General features: G+C 47.7%; 1 protein-coding gene across 1 annotated transcript in view; it reads right to left on the bottom strand.

Moving 5' to 3' along the window:
• Positions 1-450: 450 nt before the first annotated feature.
• The window catches only part of LOC144888192 (interferon-induced helicase C domain-containing protein 1-like), a 70,164-nt gene continuing 51,362 nt past the window's right edge, over positions 451-19,252 (bottom strand). Inside the window, exons 9-10 of the mRNA XM_078782712.1 lie at positions 731-921; positions 451-456 (exon numbers count right to left, since the gene is read on the bottom strand). Of these exons, the coding sequence (XP_078638838.1) occupies positions 451-456; positions 731-921 (197 nt within the window). The remainder of the gene's footprint in view (positions 457-730; positions 922-19,252) is intronic.

The raw sequence follows: 19,252 nt of genomic DNA, 5'->3' as shown, positions 1-19,252 counted from the left end.
GTTTGATGCTGTGAAGAGGAACAGGTTGAGATGGTTTGGTCATGTGTTGAGGAAGGATGAAAGTGACTGGTTGAGAAGAGTGATGGAAATGAATGTAGAAGGAAGTAGAGGATGGGGAAGACCGAGAAAGACTTGGCTAAAGATGGTGGAAGAAGAAATGCGGGCAAGGAGGTTAACAAGGAGAGATGCAAAAAATAGGGCAAGATGGAGAAGATCGTCATGGGAACCGCAAGGCTAACCCCTGCTCTCGCAGGGAAAATGGCCTTGATATGCATGTTGTTGTTGTTGTTGTGTGGTGGACCAGTCTAATCACTTTGCCCAGTAACTACTCCAAGATGAAGTATCATAGATAGGAAGGGAAACTCATTTCCAAGAATGTGCACCAACCCCAGAATGTGTTTCCCACCGAGAGTGGGCCAATAAGCATACCCCTCATATTAAAATAAAGCATTATCCCTAAGATCAAAGTACACAGTCAAACTCAGCACTTTGGCTGGAAGTCGTGCTAAGGCTCATGGTCATACAAAAACACATTCGAATCCCAGCCCATATGGACAAAATTCATGGTCAAACCACAAGCGTTTGGGTATTTTGTCATGAAACCCGACTTCAACAAACTCATATCTAGGTAGCCATCTCAAGGAAAAAAAAAAATTATGATATTAAATGGTTTGAGGATAAAACAGGAATGAATTGCTTGCAAATGTATGATATGCAAGATTAGATCTACCTTAAGAATGTGACTCTGTGCCTTGTAAAGACCATTTGCACCTCCAACACCAGGTGATGCAGTGAGCCCCAAGATCTGTGGCAGGTGTTTTTCACCATCATGTTTACATTCCAGATAACGTGCCATTATTTTGTTGTAGACATCGTCCTTGGTCGTATGGTGGCATTCATCAAAGATGAGCAATGAGAAATCTGCACAGAAGAGTTCGCGGTATCAGTGTTCGGCAAATTTCCCAGAAGAAAATACACCTTGGTACAACAGTATTACCATGATGTATAATATGGTTATGTACCAGTGTACTTGTCAAATCATTGGTTCTACTATTTCGTAAAAATGATATCACAAAACATGAGATTACAAATCTTACTAGATCTTGGAGAAAGATTCCCAATATATTTGTAGTGAAATTATACCAAGGTGAACCCAGGGGGTGCTCGCCACGAAAAGGGGCCGTCTATAAGACCCGGGACACACGGGGCGTGCGGACACTTCGGCGGGACTCACTGTGACATTATCCAGTAGTTGAATGGTATGTACGCCCCCAAACGCTGCGCTGCGTTAACCATTGTTATATCGAAGCTACCTTTGCTGTGCTTGAATGCTCTGATTTAATGCCTATTGTTGCATGTATTGTTACAGGAGATATTGCCGATCTAAATGATATTAAAGCCTACCCAGAGGAAAGTCGTGTCTGCGCTTGATTTTCACGACATTTAATATCATTTAGTTCGCCATATGGCTGACCACAAGATGATCGTGGTTCCGATTCTCGGTGCCGACCCTCAAGCTGAAGGATCTGCATCGGAGTTTGCTCACTGGCTCAACACGCTGCAGAATTACTTCGCTGCTCACGAGACGGAGCCAACCGCTGAGATACAGCTGTCCGTCTTACAGTCCAAGGTCCATCACACTGTGTACAAGACCATTTCTCGATTTGAGACGTATGATACGGCCCTGGACGAGCTGAAGCGCCTTTACATAAAGAAACGGAGCGCTGTGCACGGCCGGCATCAACTCTCTCAGCGACGGCAACAACCGTCTGAATCGATCGATCGCTTTGCGCAGGAGCTGCACTACTTATTGGCAGATTGCGTGCAGGACGTCCGGACTCACGAGCAAGTGCAGGACGATTTGCTCCGAGATGCATTCATATCCGGAATTAGTTCTGGAGTCTTGCGGCTGCGTCTCTTGGAGGTCGCGGAGCTGACATTTACAGAGGCACTACGGCTGGCACGCGTTTATGCAGATGCTCGAGAACAATTGACCGCATATGATCACCCACGAGTCGTGGCGGGGACCTCGCAACTCGCGCGACCCGAGAGGGCCATCGCCGAGGATACGGAGGAGGACCCGACCACCACGACGGCCGAGTCCCTGGGTGCTCCGGAAGCGGACTCCGCATCCGGCCTCACTGCAGCTGCCGCTGCCCGGCCACGGCTTGCCCGGTATGCAAAATGTTATTTTTGTGGCAATCGGCAGCATCCCCGGTCTGAATGCCCGGCCCGAGAGGCGACTTGTCACCTCTGCTCCACTAAAGGCCATTTTGCAAAAGTCTGCAGAAAGGCCGCCCGGGGCACGCATTCCCGAGCGACCTTGAATGTGCTCATCGCTGAGCCAACGGATCGAGCACCGGACGGGGCGCCTTGCACAGCTTTGATGAGCCGCTCTCCTCCTCGCGGGCCTCTGGCTTCTCGCCCGACCTTGGTGAGATACGTCGGGCCGCCGAAACAAATGGCGCGAACGCGACCGGTCACAGAGCATCTAACCTTGACTGGCTTTCAAACGCCTCCTTCAAACAAGCGACATGCACCCACTTTGGAATTGCCTCTCGAAGTGCGGCAAACGCAGCACGTGACTCGAGCGCCATCTGATGACAGCTTTTGCGAATTACATGCTTCCCTTCTGGCATGTCCATCTGCAGATGGCAGAATTCTTTCTCACGTGGCTCGAGCGCCATCTGGCGGTAGCTCTTGCGAATTACATGCACCCGCTTTGGCATATGACTCTGCAGATGGCAGAGAACTTTCTCCCGTGGCTCGAGCGCCGTCTGGAGGCTGCTCTCACGACTACTCCACACCCACTCTGGCAAATGAAACTACCGAAGAGCCAACTGACTTCAATGCTCCTGCTGAGGCCCGAAGGATTGCAGCCGGCGTGGGATCCACCCGCGAGGCGCGATCTTCTCGCCCGGCCGGAACTATACCTGCCGGGTCTGTCGGCCTAGCGCAGGCCTTCATTCCGCTCACGGTCGCGGGCGTTGTTGCGCAAGCTTTAATTGATACGGGATCCACGGATAGTTTTATTGATCAGCGTCTCGTGCATCAACATGGGTGGCCGGTTCTCGGGACAACCCGCCGGATCTTCATGGCATCTCAGGGACTTCGGTTGAGCACAAAAGGGGCGTGTTGATTGAAACTTGTGATAAATGGACGCACGTTCCCGGACGTGTATCTCATGGTATTACCGGCCTTATGCGCTGACATTCTGTTAGGACTTGATTTCCTTAAGCGGCATGGTCGTTTAGAGATGGACTTCGGAGGGCCGGACACGCTCGCTGTGTGTGCCCTCGCTCAAATGGACATGGAGCCACTCTCACTGTTCCCCAACCTGACCACTGATTGTACCCCTGTAGCCATCAAATCGCGGCGCTACTCTCGCGCGGACGCGCAATTCATTGCGGAAGAAACGGCCCTGCTCTTGAAGGACGGTATCATAGAACACAGTAGGTCTCCGTGGAGGGCCCAAGTCTTAGTGGTGCGGAGTGAGGCTCACCGCAGGCGAATGGTAATCGACTATTCGCAAACGATTAATCGCTTTACACAGCTGGATGCCTACCCATTACCGGGGATGGACGCCCTGGTACGCCAGGTGGCCCTGTATTCCGTTTATAGCACTCTCGATCTACGTAGTGCGTATCATCAAGTCCCCATCTCTAGGGCTGATCGCGTCTTTACAGCCTTTGAATCGGGTCAGCGGTTGTACCAGTTCACGAGACTTCCTTTTGGGGTAACGAACGGCGTCGCTTGTTTTCAGAGAGCTATGGATGACCTCGTTGCGAAGGAGCATTTGACGGATGTCTTTGTCTATCTGGACAATCTTACGGTTTGTGGGTACGACCAGGCGCATCACGACGCTAATCTAAAACGCTTCCTCGAGGTCGCGCGGAAATATCGCTTAACCATGAATGAGGCGAAGTGTCAATACTCTCTACGCACGGTAGACCTTCTGGGGTACACCGTGACCCATGGCTCCGTCTCTCCAGATAAGGAGCGTCTGCGCCCTTTGCTCGATATGGCTCCGCCTAGCGATCGGGCTTCGCTGAAACGCGCTCTAGGGCTGTTCGCCCACTACTCGAAGTGGGTGCAAAATTTCTCTGCTAAGCTCCGCCCTCTCGTGGCCTGCGACACTTTCCCCATGGGCCCGGCCGCCCTGGCGGCCTTCGAGGGCCTTAAAGTCGACATTGCTGGCGCCGCTGGCGCAACGATTGACGAGAGTGCCTCTTTCGTTTTGGAGAGTGATGCCTCGGATCATGCGATAGCGGCGACCCTCTCCCAAGGAGGCCGCCCTGTGGCTTTCTTCTCGCGGACTCTCACCTCCGCCGAGCGGAGGCATTCATCCGTCGAAAAGGAAGCGTACGCGATCGTCGAATCTATTCGGCGATGGCGTTCGTATTTGCTTGGGCGGAGTTTCCAAATTATCACGGACCAACAGAGTGTTGCGTTTATGTACGACACCTTACATGCTCAGCGCATTAATAATAATAATAATAATTCATTTATTTTGTATAGCGCTTTTCCAGAAGCCCAAAGGCGCTTTGACAGAGTGGCAAACATAATGCATAACAATACATGAAAACAACAATTGCAAAAAGACAAGAATCAATAGGGAAATATTTAAAGCAAAAGGAGGGAGAAGGAGAAGAGATAGTCAGGGGTTAAATGCTGTGGGTTGAATGTTGAATGCAGTGTTGAACAGGTGGGTCTTTAGTGATGTTTTGAATGTGGTGAGTGAGGAGGAGTCTCTGATGGTGTGAGGTAGTGAGTTCCAGAGGGTGGGAGCAGCGATGGAGAAGGCCCTGTCCCCCCAGGATCTGAATTTGGTCCGGATGGAGGGGGTCAGGAGGTTGGTACCAGCAGAGCGGAGGTTGCGGGTGGGAGTGTGTCTGGAGAGGAGGTCAGCCAGGTAGGATGGGGCCAGGTTATGGAGGGCTTTGTATGTCAAGAGGAGGATTTTGTACTGGATTCTCTGGGGGATGGGGAGCCAGTGAAGCTTGTAAAGGACGGGGGTGATGTGGTCACGGGTCCGGGAATGGGTGAGTAGACGGGCAGCGGAGTTCTGAATGTATTGGAGTTTATTGGTGATTTTTGAGGGTGAACCATAGAGGAGGCTATTGCAGTAGTCCAGACGGGAGGTGATGAAGGCGTGGATGAGGGTTTCTGCAGCCGTGGAGGAGAGGGATGAGCGGAGACGGGCAATGTTTTTCAGGTGAAAGAAGGCTGACTTTGTGATCTGTTTAGTGTATTTGTCGAAGGAAAGGGTTTGGTCAAAGATGACGCCAAGATTCCGGATGTGAGGGGAGGTGGATACTGGGATACCGTCGATGTTGAGGGCAAAGTTATGGGTGGATTTTGTGAGCGTTTTTGGGCCAATGATGATTATTTCAGATTTATCACAGTTAAGCTTGAGGAAGTTGATTTGAAGCCAGGATTTTATTTCAGTGATGCAGTTTGTCAGGATAGAGTGGGTGTCGGTGGAGACGGACTTGGTGGAGATGAAAAGCTGGATGTCATCGGCGAAGCAGTGGAATTGGAGACCATGACGGCGGATTAAGTGACCGAGCGGGGACAGGTAAAGGATGAAGAGGAGGGGGCCAAGAACTGAACCTTGGGGGACACCTTGGGGGAGGGGAGCAGTGGGGGATTTGCAGTTATTGATGGAGATGAACTGGCGTCTGTCAGAGAGGTATGATTTAATCCAAGAGAGGGCAGTGCCGGTAACGTTAAAGGTGGATTCAAGTCGGGTGAGGAGGATAGTGTGATCGATGGTGTCAAAGGCAGCGCTGAGGTCGAGGAGGACGAGAATGTTGAGGTTGCCAGCGTCAGAGGAGAGGAGAAGGTCGTTGGTGATTTTGAGGAGAGCAGTTTCAGTACTGTGGTTGGAGCGGAATCCGGATTGGAATGTTTCATACAGGTTATTGGCAGAGAGATGATGTTTGAGTTGAGTGGCTACAGCGCGTTCCAAAACTTTTGACAGAAAGGGTAGGTTGGAGATGGGTCTGAAGTTGTTTAGGGTGTCAGGGTTTAGACCAGGTTTTTTTAGAATGGGGGTAACAGCAGCAATTTTGAGGGAAGGTGGGACGATGCCTGTAGACAGGGAGGAGTTTATTGTTGCAATGATAAGTGGAGAGAGAGCAGGGAGGGAGGCTTTGACAAAGCTGGAGGGGATGGGGTCAAGAGTGCAGGTGGCAGTTTTCATTCCTATGAGGAGTTCAGAGAGGTCAGTAGGGGAGATTGGGGAGAACCGAGACAGGGGATGGCAGGACAAGGGGGGGCAGGTGGTTGGAGGGGGAGCGGGTGCGGCGGTGTTCAAGCTGTTGTAGATGTTGTCAATTTTGCGTTGGAAGAAAGAGAGGAAGGAGATGCAGTTGTCTACTGTGAATGACTGGGTGGTGGTGTTCAGGGGGTGGAGGAGTTTGTTTATTGTCGAGAAGAGTGCTTTTGGGTTTCCGGAGCCAGAGTGGATAATTTGAGAGTAGTAGGCAGAGCGGGCGCGGGAGAGGGCATCTTTGTAGTGTTGTATGTGGTCCTTGTAGGCTTGGGAGTGAACTGTGAGACCCGTTTTATTGCGGAGTCTTTCAAGTTGGCGAGCACGAGTTTTCATCAGGTGGAGTTCAGGGGTAAACCAGGGAGCAGAATGGGTGAAAGAAACTGTTTTGGTTTTTACAGGTGCAAGCTGGTCAAGGCAGGAGGAGAGAGTGTGGTTGTAGTAGTCAGTGAGGTCGGAAGGGGTGTGGAGGTCAATGAAGGGAGAAGTGGACATTTTTTCAGAGAGGGTGGATGAGAATGAGGTAGGTGAAAGAGCGTTTAGCTTACGGAAGTTGATTGTGCGATAATGCCTTGGTGTTGGGGCGGGGATGTTGATGGTCAGAGTGATGGCTAAGTGGTCAGAGAGGGTGAGGTCGGAGCCACAGAGATGGTGCAAACTTAATCCAGTGGAGCAGACAAGGTCCAAAATGTGACCACGGATATGGGTAGGAAAGTCGACATGTTGAGTGAGGTTAAAGCAGGTGAGTAAATCAGTGAAGTCAGTGGTTATTGTGGAGTCAGTGGAGTCCATGTGGATATTGAAATCACCAAGGAGGAGGATTGAGGGGGAGAGGGAACATAGCTGGGTCAGAAAGTAGGAGAAGTCAGACAGGAATGATGGGTGTGGTTTGGGAGGGCGGTAGACGACAGCCATGACTGACTGCGTGTGACCAGAGAGTTTTAAAGCCAGGTGTTCAAATGATGGAGCAGATGAGATGGAGATGAGGTTGGTCTTGATGTCTTGACGGTGGATAACGGCAATTCCACCACCTCGGCCCTCCGAGCGTGGTTTATTGACGTAGGAATATCCATTGGGTGTGGTGAGGTTGAGTGTGTAGTAGTCCAGAGGTTGTTGCCAGGTTTCGGTGAGACAGAGAAAGTCCAGTTTGTTATCCAGGATGTATTCGTTCAGGATGAGGCATTTGTTGTTGAGGGACCGGGTGTTGAACAGGGTGAGCTTGATGTTGTTTTGAACAGCAGGGATGAATTCAGGTGATTTAGCCAGGGTTCGTAGGCAGGAGGTGCGATTGTGTGGGTTGCTGTGACCAGGTGCGCTGGGACGAAGAGTGAGAGTGCGCTGAGCCGACCAGAGGACGGGGATGGAGTGACCTGATTGCAAATAAACAAACTTACGACCGGAGCCACGGTGAATGTACCTGGGTCGTCGGAGGAGTCCATTTGATTTGATGGCAGAGATGCATGATGGGGTGAAGCGGGTATTGAGCAGAAGAAGCCTTGCGGCGGAGTACCTCAGAGCCATGCCAGGCAGGAGCGAAGGGACGAGTACGAGGCCAAGGTCGAGGAGGCAAAGCGGCAAACGCAGCGGCAAACGACTGCAGCCGCTAATCAAGACCACAGCGGCAAACAGCCACCGCCGCAAACAACGGCCACAAACAACGGGAGCGGGCCTGAGGAAACAGTGGAGGAGCCGGGCAGGCGAAGCCAGGAGCAGAGCCGGGACCGAGCAGAGGGCAGACCCAACGGTCAAAAATCCGCCACGACCACCAGAAAAGCAAACTATGTACAATGGCCCAGTCGGAGAAGCGGCGAACAAGTAACGCCAGCGTCCTCTCCAGACCGGACCGGAAGCGGAAGAGAAATGGCGTATTAAGAATGAGATCTTAATGAAATATCATTAAGAATGAGAAAATCACCCGTTGGCGTATCGAACTCGCCGACTTCTGCTACACCATCAAATACCACCCGGGGAAGGATAACCTGGTCGCTGACGCCTTATCGAGGCCGGCCACTTGCGCGGGGGTCGTATCTTTGGAGGGGCTGCGCACTTTGCACAGCACTATGTGTCATCCCGGGGTAACGCGCTTCGCGCATTTTGTGCGCGCGGGCAATCTGCCGTACTCGATGGAGGACATCCGCCGCATCTGCCGTGATTGCGCGGTCTGTGCGGAACTCAAACCGCGTTTTTATAGCCCTCCCCTGGGGACACTCGTTAGGGCTACTAGACCGTGGGAGCGCTTGGCGATGGACTTCAAAGGGCCGCTGCCAATGTCGAGCAACTCTCGCTATCTGCTCACTATCGTCGATGAGTATTCCCGATTCCCCTTTGCTTACACGTGCGGGGATATGTCGGCTGCCATGGTTATTCGGTGCCTGCAGAATTTGTTTTCTATGTTCGGGTATCCGGCCTACGTGCATACTGATCGGGGTGCGGTGTTCCTGTCCCAGGAAGTGAAGGGCTACTTGCTCCAAAATAATGTCGCTTCGAGCTACACCACCCCGTACCGGCCCCAAGCTAATGGACAGATCGAACGCTTTAATGGGATTATATGGCGGGCCGTCATGCTAAGCCTTCGGACCCTCGGCCGAGGCCTCGATAAATGGGCGTGGTCGCTGCCTGCCGCTCTAAACTCGATCCGGGCTCTCTTATGTACTGCCACCAACCAGACTCCTCACGAACGACTGTTCCACCACCCTAGAAGCTCCGGCAGTATCCAGTCTTTACCCAGCTGGCTCGCTGAACCGGGGCCCGCCTATCTCAAACGAGCGGTTCGCACTAGCAAGTACGACCCCCTTGTTGACAAGGTGCAGGTCCTCCAGGCTAATCCCGAGCATGCCCGCGTGTTAACGGCGGATGCCCGCGAGTCTACTGTCTCCGTACGCCATCTCGCCCCATGTGGGGACGACGACAGGGATATCGACGAACCCGTCTACGAGTCTATGGACTCTATCGAAGCTTCCCCTATGGAACTACCACTGTTACTCCCGTCGTCCCCCGCTCCCGTGCCCGAAGGCGCAGGGGCGCCCCCTCCGACTCCGACCTCCGGCGGCTATTCCGACGCGGGGGACTCCGGGCTTGGGGACGCCGTGCCCGGTAGATTCCGAACACGAACTGGCAGGGAGGTTCGCCGCCCCGACCGCTACGGGTGGTCCGACTGACGTGGATTGACGTGACCCTTTCATTTATTGCTGATGCTTGCCTGCGAGCTGCCGAGCGGTAGTATAGTTTTAACGACGGGGAGAATGTAGTGAAATTATACCAAGGTGAACCCAGGGGGTGCTCGCCACGAAAAGGGGCCGTCTATAATACCCGGGACACACGGGGCGTGCGGACACTTCGGCGGGACTCACTGTGACATTATCCAGTAGTTGAATGGTATGTACGCCCCCAAACGCTGCGCTGCGTTAACCATTGTTATATCGAAGCTACCTTTGCTGTGCTTGAATGCTCTGATTTAATGCCTATTGTTGCATGTATTGTTACAGGAGATATTGCCGATCTAAATGATATTAAAGCCTACCCAGAGGAAAGTCGTGTCTGCGCTTGATTTTCACGACAATATTGTTGTGGATTTGAGAATCCTGTAATTGTTGTAAATATGACCCTGTGCAAATGTAATGATCCTTGTAAATACCTCCGTTAAGTGTAAAGATCAAAGGTCGTCCCCTTAGTTAATCCATCGCATGCACGTAGAAAATCATATACCCTTCTAAATAGTTATTTCTTATTCTATGTTAGTTTAAGGCTCTGTTTCCCATTAGTTGACTCTGCATTGCATCGAATCGAATAAGATAGATCCCTCCGACACCCCCATGGCCTCTTCAAAGTGCCAGTAACATTGGGCAGTTTTCTTCACCCCAACCTCCATTACGCACGCGGTCAGCTCAGAGAAGAAAGGCATGTCTCCACCTCATCATGAGAAGGAGGAGTGAGCCAGCCCCCGATCAACCAACCAAGGATGAGGGGTTTGGCCTGAGAGGGCGGAGAGAGAGCGTTCGAGGAGGTTCGCGAAAGTTCCATGGGCGTGGTTATATAACCCGTCACGCAGTCCACCGGAGCCCAGTTGAGTCCAGTCCAGTTGAGGAGGAGCTGTGAGTCGAGTCCAGTTGGAGCAGATGACCGAGGAAGCCCCCCACAGCAGATGAGTAGGAGTCCACCACAGCTGAACCAACCGCAGCTGAGTCCACCGCAGCTGGGTGGAGTTGAGCTTTAACAGCGGTTCGACCCGTGGCCGCGAAGCAACGCCGCCGTGCGAACTAAAGTGTGGAGAGTCGGCGGCTGCTCACTCCCGGCCCGGCCGTTCTCCTGCGTCCAGCTGAACCTTCCAGCCCAGTGGTCCCACCTCCTCATCCGTCCAGCCATCCACCTCCTGCCATTCCTGTCATCATCCCCGTGTAAGTCTGACTCGTCTGTTTGTCCGTGTTGTCCCTGGGAATAAGTAAGACTGTATAGATAAGTAGAATTGCACTGTGTCTTCCTCTTCTGTAAATTATTTTCATTTCTTTCCTCCTCCTTGGTTTCTTTGGTCTTGTAAATATTAGTAATAAATCCCTGTGTTCTTTCTTTACCCCTTTTTGCTTCTTCACATTCGGTCGCTTTAGAGGTTTCCACATTGAGTACCTGTGGCACGATTTGGCCAACGTTTCGGAATCGGGTTAGCGAATGCTAATGACTCGAACTTCGGGTCGCTAAAAACCGCTCGGCAACTAGACCATCTAAAACCGTGGTTCGAGCGGGAGTCCCTACCCTGCTTCGCGGTCAGGAGTGGCACTCAGGTCCTTGGGACTTTTCGTAGACCAAATACCCTGGCTGCTCCCGACCGGAAGGAGCGTTGGGACCCCCAGGACTCACGTCGGTCAGTCGTGGATAAGGGGATTAATCCCCCCTTGGTAAGGGGAAAAGGGGCCGACGTTGAGAACCGTAACAATATGATACAATATGATACAACGAGTTAAAAAGAATGCTCCAAAATGCACGCAAAGCATGAGCAAGAGTAAATTGATCCCTCCATGCTGTTACATTCCTGACACTTGATATTTGAAGAGCCCTTGGTGATATGACACAATTCCAATGGGAAGGGGGAGGAGGAGTGCCAGCAGAGGAGCATTTGGGAGATTGTGGAAAATTGAAAACATGAATCGTATAATATGTGCATCCTGGATAAACACTCACTCACCCCCATGACATTTTGCATATGTGCATCCACATGCACTCTATATGGACTTCCTTACTACTTTGCCTTCTCTGCTGCGACTCAGACGATACATTCACACTAAGCTTGGCTGTTTCCTCTCTGTCTTTCTTTTCAGAATAAACCTATCATTTTGAAGTCACATCTATCAAGACAAAGCACGAATGCTCATTTCTCACCATGCAAAGGAGTGGTAACCTGTCCAGAATTGGTACTCAGCAATGGAAATGTTCAAACCTTGTCATGACCTCCCCAATGCTGTTATGAGTATGGTCCTCCTCTTTTTCCAAAGCCTAATATTTGAGTTTCACAACATATGCATGTGACCTTTCCTTGATACAGCTATATCCATCCCTTCTTTCCCACTTGTCATTAAAACATGATATTTATCTTCCTGATCTCAAACAGCATGCTGGCAAAACATCAGGAAAAGCATGTCACTGTTTCGCTGTCCATTTGATTGACAGTTTCATTGTCATATTTCATCATGCAAATACACAAACTTTTTTTGTTGAGACGTTCTCATCCCTTCCTCAACAGTATGTAAAAGAATGCCAATTCGTCGAGATTGAAGCATCTTCAGCAATCTATCCACACGCACATCAAGTGTCCGCCCTGACATCGGAATGACAAGGACAAGAGTCCTTCTCTTGGAGGTAAAAAAAACTGAGCAGATTAACTCTTACTTTTACTTTCATCAATTATTTTTTGCTCTTACAATTGGCAGCCACCACACCATAGAGTCAGAGTCAAGACAGCCACATGTATTATGTTTCAAGATAGCTTAATAATAAAATAACTGAAGATAATCAAAAAAATTAACGTGATGACGTGTACAAACTATTATTTATCCAACTCCACAGGGCCAGCAGACGTCAAATATGAAGTGAAATCCAAAGGGAGTGAATGAAAGGAAAATGAGCCCATTGAGGAAAAGAGTGAAGAAGAACCCAACAACGGACAGGGAAGGAGACAGACTGTCTCGCCTGCTGATGCCACCAGGGAAATTACCCCTGGTGCTACCTCTCGGTGCACCCATGTGGCTAAAGGACAGGCACATCTCTGGCACAACAATCTTGCAGTCCGGTTCGGCAGTCTCAGTCAAAACTGTCCCACTCCTAATCAGGACCAGCACTCTTGCAGTAAGCACATTGCCTGCCTCCCTTTCTTTTGCCGCAGTGATCTACTCTAATCTGCCTGCCTTTCTTTGTTTTGCTGTAGTGATCTGTTATATGATATGTAGATTTTTAATGCAAAAGATAAAATAATTGCATGGCCTACCAAATCCTGATATTTCCTATATCTGTAAGGAAACAACAACCGCTCTAAGCGCAGATTTCCTCCTGAATAAAATCAGCCATTGAAAACTATCATGACAAGTTTTAAATACATAGAGGGGGGCAGAAAAGAATGCAGCTAATCAGTCAATCTTGAGGCTAGTTATAAATTCAAGAAACTTCACCTAAGTAATGTTAGCATCTAAAAATAAAAAAATAGTTGACAGGAGGATGATAAAGGAGCATAAAGAGCAGCTATATGATGATCATTTGCAAATGATAGCTACACAAAGTAGTATTATTAAGTGAAAAAGCATGACAACATTAAGGGGACAAATACAGGGGCATGATACAATTGATGCCATATGATTGGGTTCCTAACCTCTCCTTTGACACATGATATAATACTATCGCATGACTACCCTGTGTGGTTAACACCGCAGGGTGACACGGAGGACCAAACGAGCTTAACACTCCGAGGTGTTCAATTCAATATGACGGTATTCGTTATACGCGTGGGAAAAGGGGGATGACAAACTTACCTGGATGGCCTCCACCTGACGTCTTCACACCTGTATAAATGAACTCAACCGACACAGGTTTAAAATGTACAAGAAAATGCCGGCTTCATCAATAAATTGCTGGTCACAAAGAAAATGCACGATAAATGAAACTACGATTCCTAAACGGGACGTCCCCACATACAGACTCAAATACAAACAATGGGATAAAATAACTGAAAATAAATACTTGTTCTTTGTGTGGCACTTAACTCAAATTGGCTAGGGTGTCTCATTAGGGATCGTCAATATCGTCTGCGGCCTTGTCGTCTTTACTCGCGAAACGTGCTCGTTGGCGCGAAGTAGGCCTCCCGCGGGAAGCGAACGCGTAGGCGTGCAGCTCGCTCTTCCAGCCATGCCAGTCCTCACGATCTCTGCACGGAAACCACAGCTCTCCATCCGCAGTTCCCCTTCTCACGACCAGTAGCAAGATGTCCTCCTCACGACTACTAGCAAGATCTCGGAACACGACCATTCGCGATGAAGCCTCCTTGTGCAAGAGTAATAGCGACCGTTCACCACAAGTTCCAAAACGAGAAGAACCAAGAGGACGTCGATGCCGAGAGGGAGAAAATGTCAATGCCGAGAGAGATAAAATGTCAATGCTGAGAGACACCAAAATTCGACGCTATTGGCTCCAGAATCAGAAGAAACGAGCAGCTGTCGGCACATGACCGCCCATCACCAGACCCATACCGAGAAGGGAAAATTTTCCGCCGTTCCACCTATTTTGTCCGCGCGGTTCTGACATCATCCATGCCTGCTTCACCAATCCCATAGTCCGATCTTACCAGTCCTCTGTGCCAATCAAATCCCTGTCCAATCATTGCCCTTTGAGGTGTGGCTTCACGGAGCTTTTGTGCCTCTGCGCTCACCAAGTCGGTGATATCCACGGTAATGCTTTATGCCTGGTTTCTGGTTGGTTTTTTTAATTAGTGTGTTTAATGGGCGATTTCTGGCTAGGTGTCTAGTGTGGTGTCATAAGGAACATCGGGAAAGATTACAGAGGCAATTGCATACAGGGGATTAATTACCCACAATACCTCGCTAATTACCAAGACCCACCACTCTGATGGGGACGAAGATACAAGCTTACCCGAAATCCGGTCTACACAAATTCCCTACTTATGATACATCGAGGTTTCTTCTTCTTCACGACAGTCGGAGCACACTAATCTATACACTAAGGTATCCCTACCCCCCACAAACGTAACAATACTATAAATTGGGTCCCTCATCAGAGAATGCACATGACTCTGCACTGCTGTTATCTACATCCAAAGATAAAGATAATGTCCAGGATTGTCTTGTCTTTTCATTAGGTTATTTCTCCAAAATAACCTTCGTGGGTCCTGGTATCTGGCCATCAAGTGCCAATAGAAAGTCTACAACCCCTTTCAAAATTTTCACCTTGTTGCCTTATAGCCTGGAATTAAAATGCATTACATCAGACTTTTTCCACCTATATTTTCACATGGTGTGGTACAAGTAGCTCAGAGCATTGGATCTGAGTGAAACAAAGAGTTCAACAAAATTTACCTTTTTTAAGTCAATCAAATAATATAAATTGATCGATTAACTTATACTTTTACCAACACTGGGGACATATACTTTTCTTTGTACTCTACATTTGAGTCTTTACTCGACGCACTGACGTGACAATTTTTTTCTGAAGAAAAGAGTCGTCTAATTTATTATTTTTCCATTAATATAAAAATTTCGTATTTTTGCACTTTTATATTTCTTAAATAAATAAGTATAGTTGTGAAAGCAATTCCAATAAACAGTAAGTTGACAATACTGCATTGAATACGACAAAATAGCAGGGCTATTCAAATTTTAAGCGGTACAAATATTGCATTACATATTTTATTTTCAGGTTATTTTCACTGAGCTATAAAAAAGTCACAACACGTAAATTTAATCCATATTCATCATCTATGTGTATCGACATATAGTATAATAGACAGTGGGGCGATGGCTTATTAATGTCTTGGATAAATATTTTCATAGTCACCTCATTGGCATTGGAAATAAACTTTATAAATTGAATTGTCAATAGTTACCAAGGAAGAAAATGCATTGTTCCCTATTTTTTTAGTGCACATTAATTATACTAGGGCATGCCCGTACTATATATATATCTAAAATTATATCCCCCCCCTCTATTTACATGAAATGGTTTGGTCCATGAAATGTTTTGGTCCATTCGCAACGCCAAAGCGAACGGCGAACGCTTTACATGAAATGGTTTGGTCCATGAAATGTTTTGGTCCATTCGCAACGCCAAAGCGAACGGCGAACGGCTTGCGAGTACAGAACTGCTACCATCATCAAGTAGAAAGAGAAGAGAAAAAAAATGAAAAGGAAAAACATTCCAAACCGCGAGGGAAAACAACACGGCACGTCGACACAACAACGTGTCCTGTGATTGGCCGTACGTGGCTGCCAGTAGCTGCCCCCAAAAAAAAGCTTTCACCGTCCGGCGACTGAATTTAAGGGGAAAAATAAAACGCTCTTCGCTTAAAACAACGCCCTTCGCTCTGACTGAATTGGGACAATGTTTTTATGTTTTTAATTGAATTACTATCCGTAATGGCGCACGCTCTCACGGGAGCTCCGGAAGGTCGTATATCGCAGTTACGATGAATCGCAAATTAGTTTTTATTAGTTTTATAATTAGTTTTAAAACATAGTTTAACGGCAACATAGTTTGCCGACGGGAAATAAATGAATACGCTCTCAAATGTGCCATCCGAGGCAGAGTGTGTTCGCCACGTTCGGCACACGTGATAGCTCGCTGCTCTCTGATTGGTTGAATCGTTTTTTGGACATAGCTCGGTAACTACTTCTGCGATTAATTTAAAACCTTGAAAAGGCACATCCTCGGGTCCCCAGCAATATACCTGGCAAGTTTCAAGTATATCGGACCGGTAGTTGTCGAGAAACAGCGGTCGCATACACACAGAGATTACTGGAATTATAGATAGATAATCTATTAATTAGTCAAATTGGCAATATTTTTTTTTTCTTGCACTATTAAAGTGTTTACAAAGGGATGTAGTTTATTAGAAATGAAAATATAAACATAAATTTAATTATAAACCATAAAATTGCCAATTTGAATGGAAAAATAGTGATTTTGAATGTTCCATCGTTGCCAATTTGATGATTTAGTGCTATTCACATTAAGAAATATAGCTGTGAATGAACTATATCTCGCACTGTGACAAAAATGGGCTCAAAGTTTGTATTTTTTTTGCTCTTTCTGCTCATGTATGTATGATGTTTATGACTGTAACAGTTATTTCACCAAACCACTAATACGTGGGGTTCGTCCTGGATGGGTTAACCTAACCAAAGATTATTATAATTTTGTAATGGACAGTTCATGAAAACGCATTCAGATCATTAAACCCAATCAAAAATCTGCACAAAAAAGTGACATAACTTGTCTGATCATGTTATTACCAATTTATTTAGTAAAATATATTAGGTGAAATTGCCTTGTCATATATAGAGTAGCATACACTTTATGTTTGTATTGTATTCTTTTATACTTGAGCACCTTACTTGCAAACTTACAGGTCCTCTCCATATTCCTCATCATCACCTTCACCATTGTCGGGGTCTTCTGTCTCTTCAATGTCTGTTGGGAGCTGAATGTTCTCACATTTCTTGCACTGGCACAGATCTGTACATCTCAGTCCAAGAGAGATACAGCATGACTCATCAGCATTTGGAGGTTTACACTTTGATCCCCTACATCTGCAGAATGCAAGTTCTAGAACACTTTCAGGAGCTGGAGCTAGGTCCATCCAGTCAATTGTGAGCTCATTGCCATCCATCTTCCAACCATTGCCTGCAGGAGATGGCAGATCCTGGTGTTGCACCAGGCTTTTCTTGTAGATGCTGGCTTGATAGTTAGCTCTCTGGATGTGCTTTTTGAGGGAGTCCTGGTTTGGGGGCATGACACTTTCAGTTCTGGTTGCTGTCTTCAACATGAGATATCTCACTTCATTTACTGAAGTAATTTCCTTCTGCCCATACAGTAGGCATACAAACTCTTCCAGACGACTGACCATCTCTTCAGATATGTCATAAGATGTACCAAGTTCCTTGAATGCCTCTATAAGGGTGGGATTCTTCTGCAGTAGTTTAAAGGCTCTTTGTTTCCCCTTTCCATAAAAGGAACTGACCGAATCACAACCGGTGAAACAGTGGAATCCTATGAGAGCTTCCGTCAGTTCATCTCCCAACTCCTGCTGAACAGCACCGACATCAATTGTGCGCACTTTGTCCTCTCGACCAGTATAAAAGTACAGCGGTGAACTGATTTGATTAGTAAGTCCCAAGGCGATCACAAATACATCTGTATCTGGGCTCCTGATGATAACTGGTGGGCTGTTGCTTGTAGCAGCTATGTACTTGGCATGTAATAGCATGCGAGTATCTGCTTCCTCGTGATCACAGGATAATTCTTCTATTGCTTCAAACTTGACAATTCCGTCTGTGTCTGTACAAATTGAATGACATTTGTCTTCATGGGCTACAACCAAGTGAATTCCTTTGAGCTGGTCTGCCTTGCATCTCTTCCATTCTGCCACAAGGAATTTCACCAGCTGATGCTTGCTGTGGCCGTTTGCGAGGAATTTTTTCCATTGCCTAGGAATTTTTTGTTCTGGTTTTGCGATCTTTATTTTTTGTGATCCACTGGCAGCTCTTCTTTTGCGCCCTGCATTTTTAATGCTGACTTCAGGGTAGGTGTCAGTTACAAAGTGCATACACTGAGATTTGTTCAAGAAGCTGATGTTGACCAGTTGCTTCAGTATTTTAACAGCAAGCTGCCCAAAGGTCTGTGGCATATTCTTCTGGTTTAGTTGTTGAAGAAGCGCCATGCCATCCACAATCCAAACACCACATTTTGGAGGCGCCAGTGGTATCTCACCAGTTTCTGGCACTTTTACCTCTTCTAACATATGAAGGAGCTTTGCCTTGTTGGTTTTGACAAAGCAACCATCACTTTTTGCTATTGGAAGAGGCAAAGGCCCAAGTGAGTAGGTCATCATGTTTTGGAGGTTCACACACCACACCTTGCCAATGATCACAAGTCTGGCAAAAAGGTCCCTGTCACTCTTCAAGGCAACCTCTTTCCCTCTCACACTTGAGACCACTGTCTTTGACATCTCAGTGAACGTTTTGAGCTTTGCTTTTGGTAGAATGTCCTGGATAGATTTCTCCTCGTTCTGGAGCCTTTCTTGGCAATAATGAAGAAAGGCAGCATCTCCCTTTTCTTCGGTCGTCAGGAGATCATTTGACACTTCAGGTGATGCCACAACACCGGACGCGAGATGTACTACTTCACTTGATGCCATTTCCGACTCTTCAAATGGGTTAGTTAGATTTGAAGTTGTCTCGATGATGCGGTTCACAACTTCCTCATCTCGCGTCATGCGACTCACTGTCAGATCCTTTCTCATAACTGCTCGTTGACTTTTGCCAGCCATTTCCTCACATTGTCTTGTTATGGCGGCCACTCGTAGTCGGATCACTCGTACTCATAGTCGTAGCTGTCGTACTGGTACTGGGTAGATCTAATTGCACACAGTCCGAGCTACCGCCGATGGAACTTATGAAATCGGTGGCGATTTTGGCCTTTTCTCCGTCAGAACTCTTCCAAACCTGAGCACATTCCAATGCTCTGGACCAAGTTGTATCGGTAAATGGTTTCAGAACGGCTTCATTTACTGAAGAAAAGTGAATGAAACATCTATTTTTATCAGCTACCACGGCTTTCGTGGAAGTGGCGTCGTCCGCCATGTTGTTGTCAAGTATTCTTCAGTTGCGAACGAGGATGCTATAACTGCTTTGTGATTGGTTCATTTCGTCGATGCAGGGTTATTTATAGCCGATTTTAACAGATATTCCGAGACCAAATAAAGCTTTTATT

The sequence above is a fragment of the Myxine glutinosa genome, chromosome 7 (genome assembly GCF_964187855.1).
Source record: "Myxine glutinosa chromosome 7, kmMyxGlut1.1, whole genome shotgun sequence".
In the NCBI taxonomy this organism is placed as follows: domain Eukaryota; kingdom Metazoa; phylum Chordata; class Myxini; order Myxiniformes; family Myxinidae; genus Myxine; species Myxine glutinosa.
The sequence above is the reverse complement of the archived record's forward strand: the minus strand, read 5'-3'. Positions and strand labels throughout refer to the sequence as shown.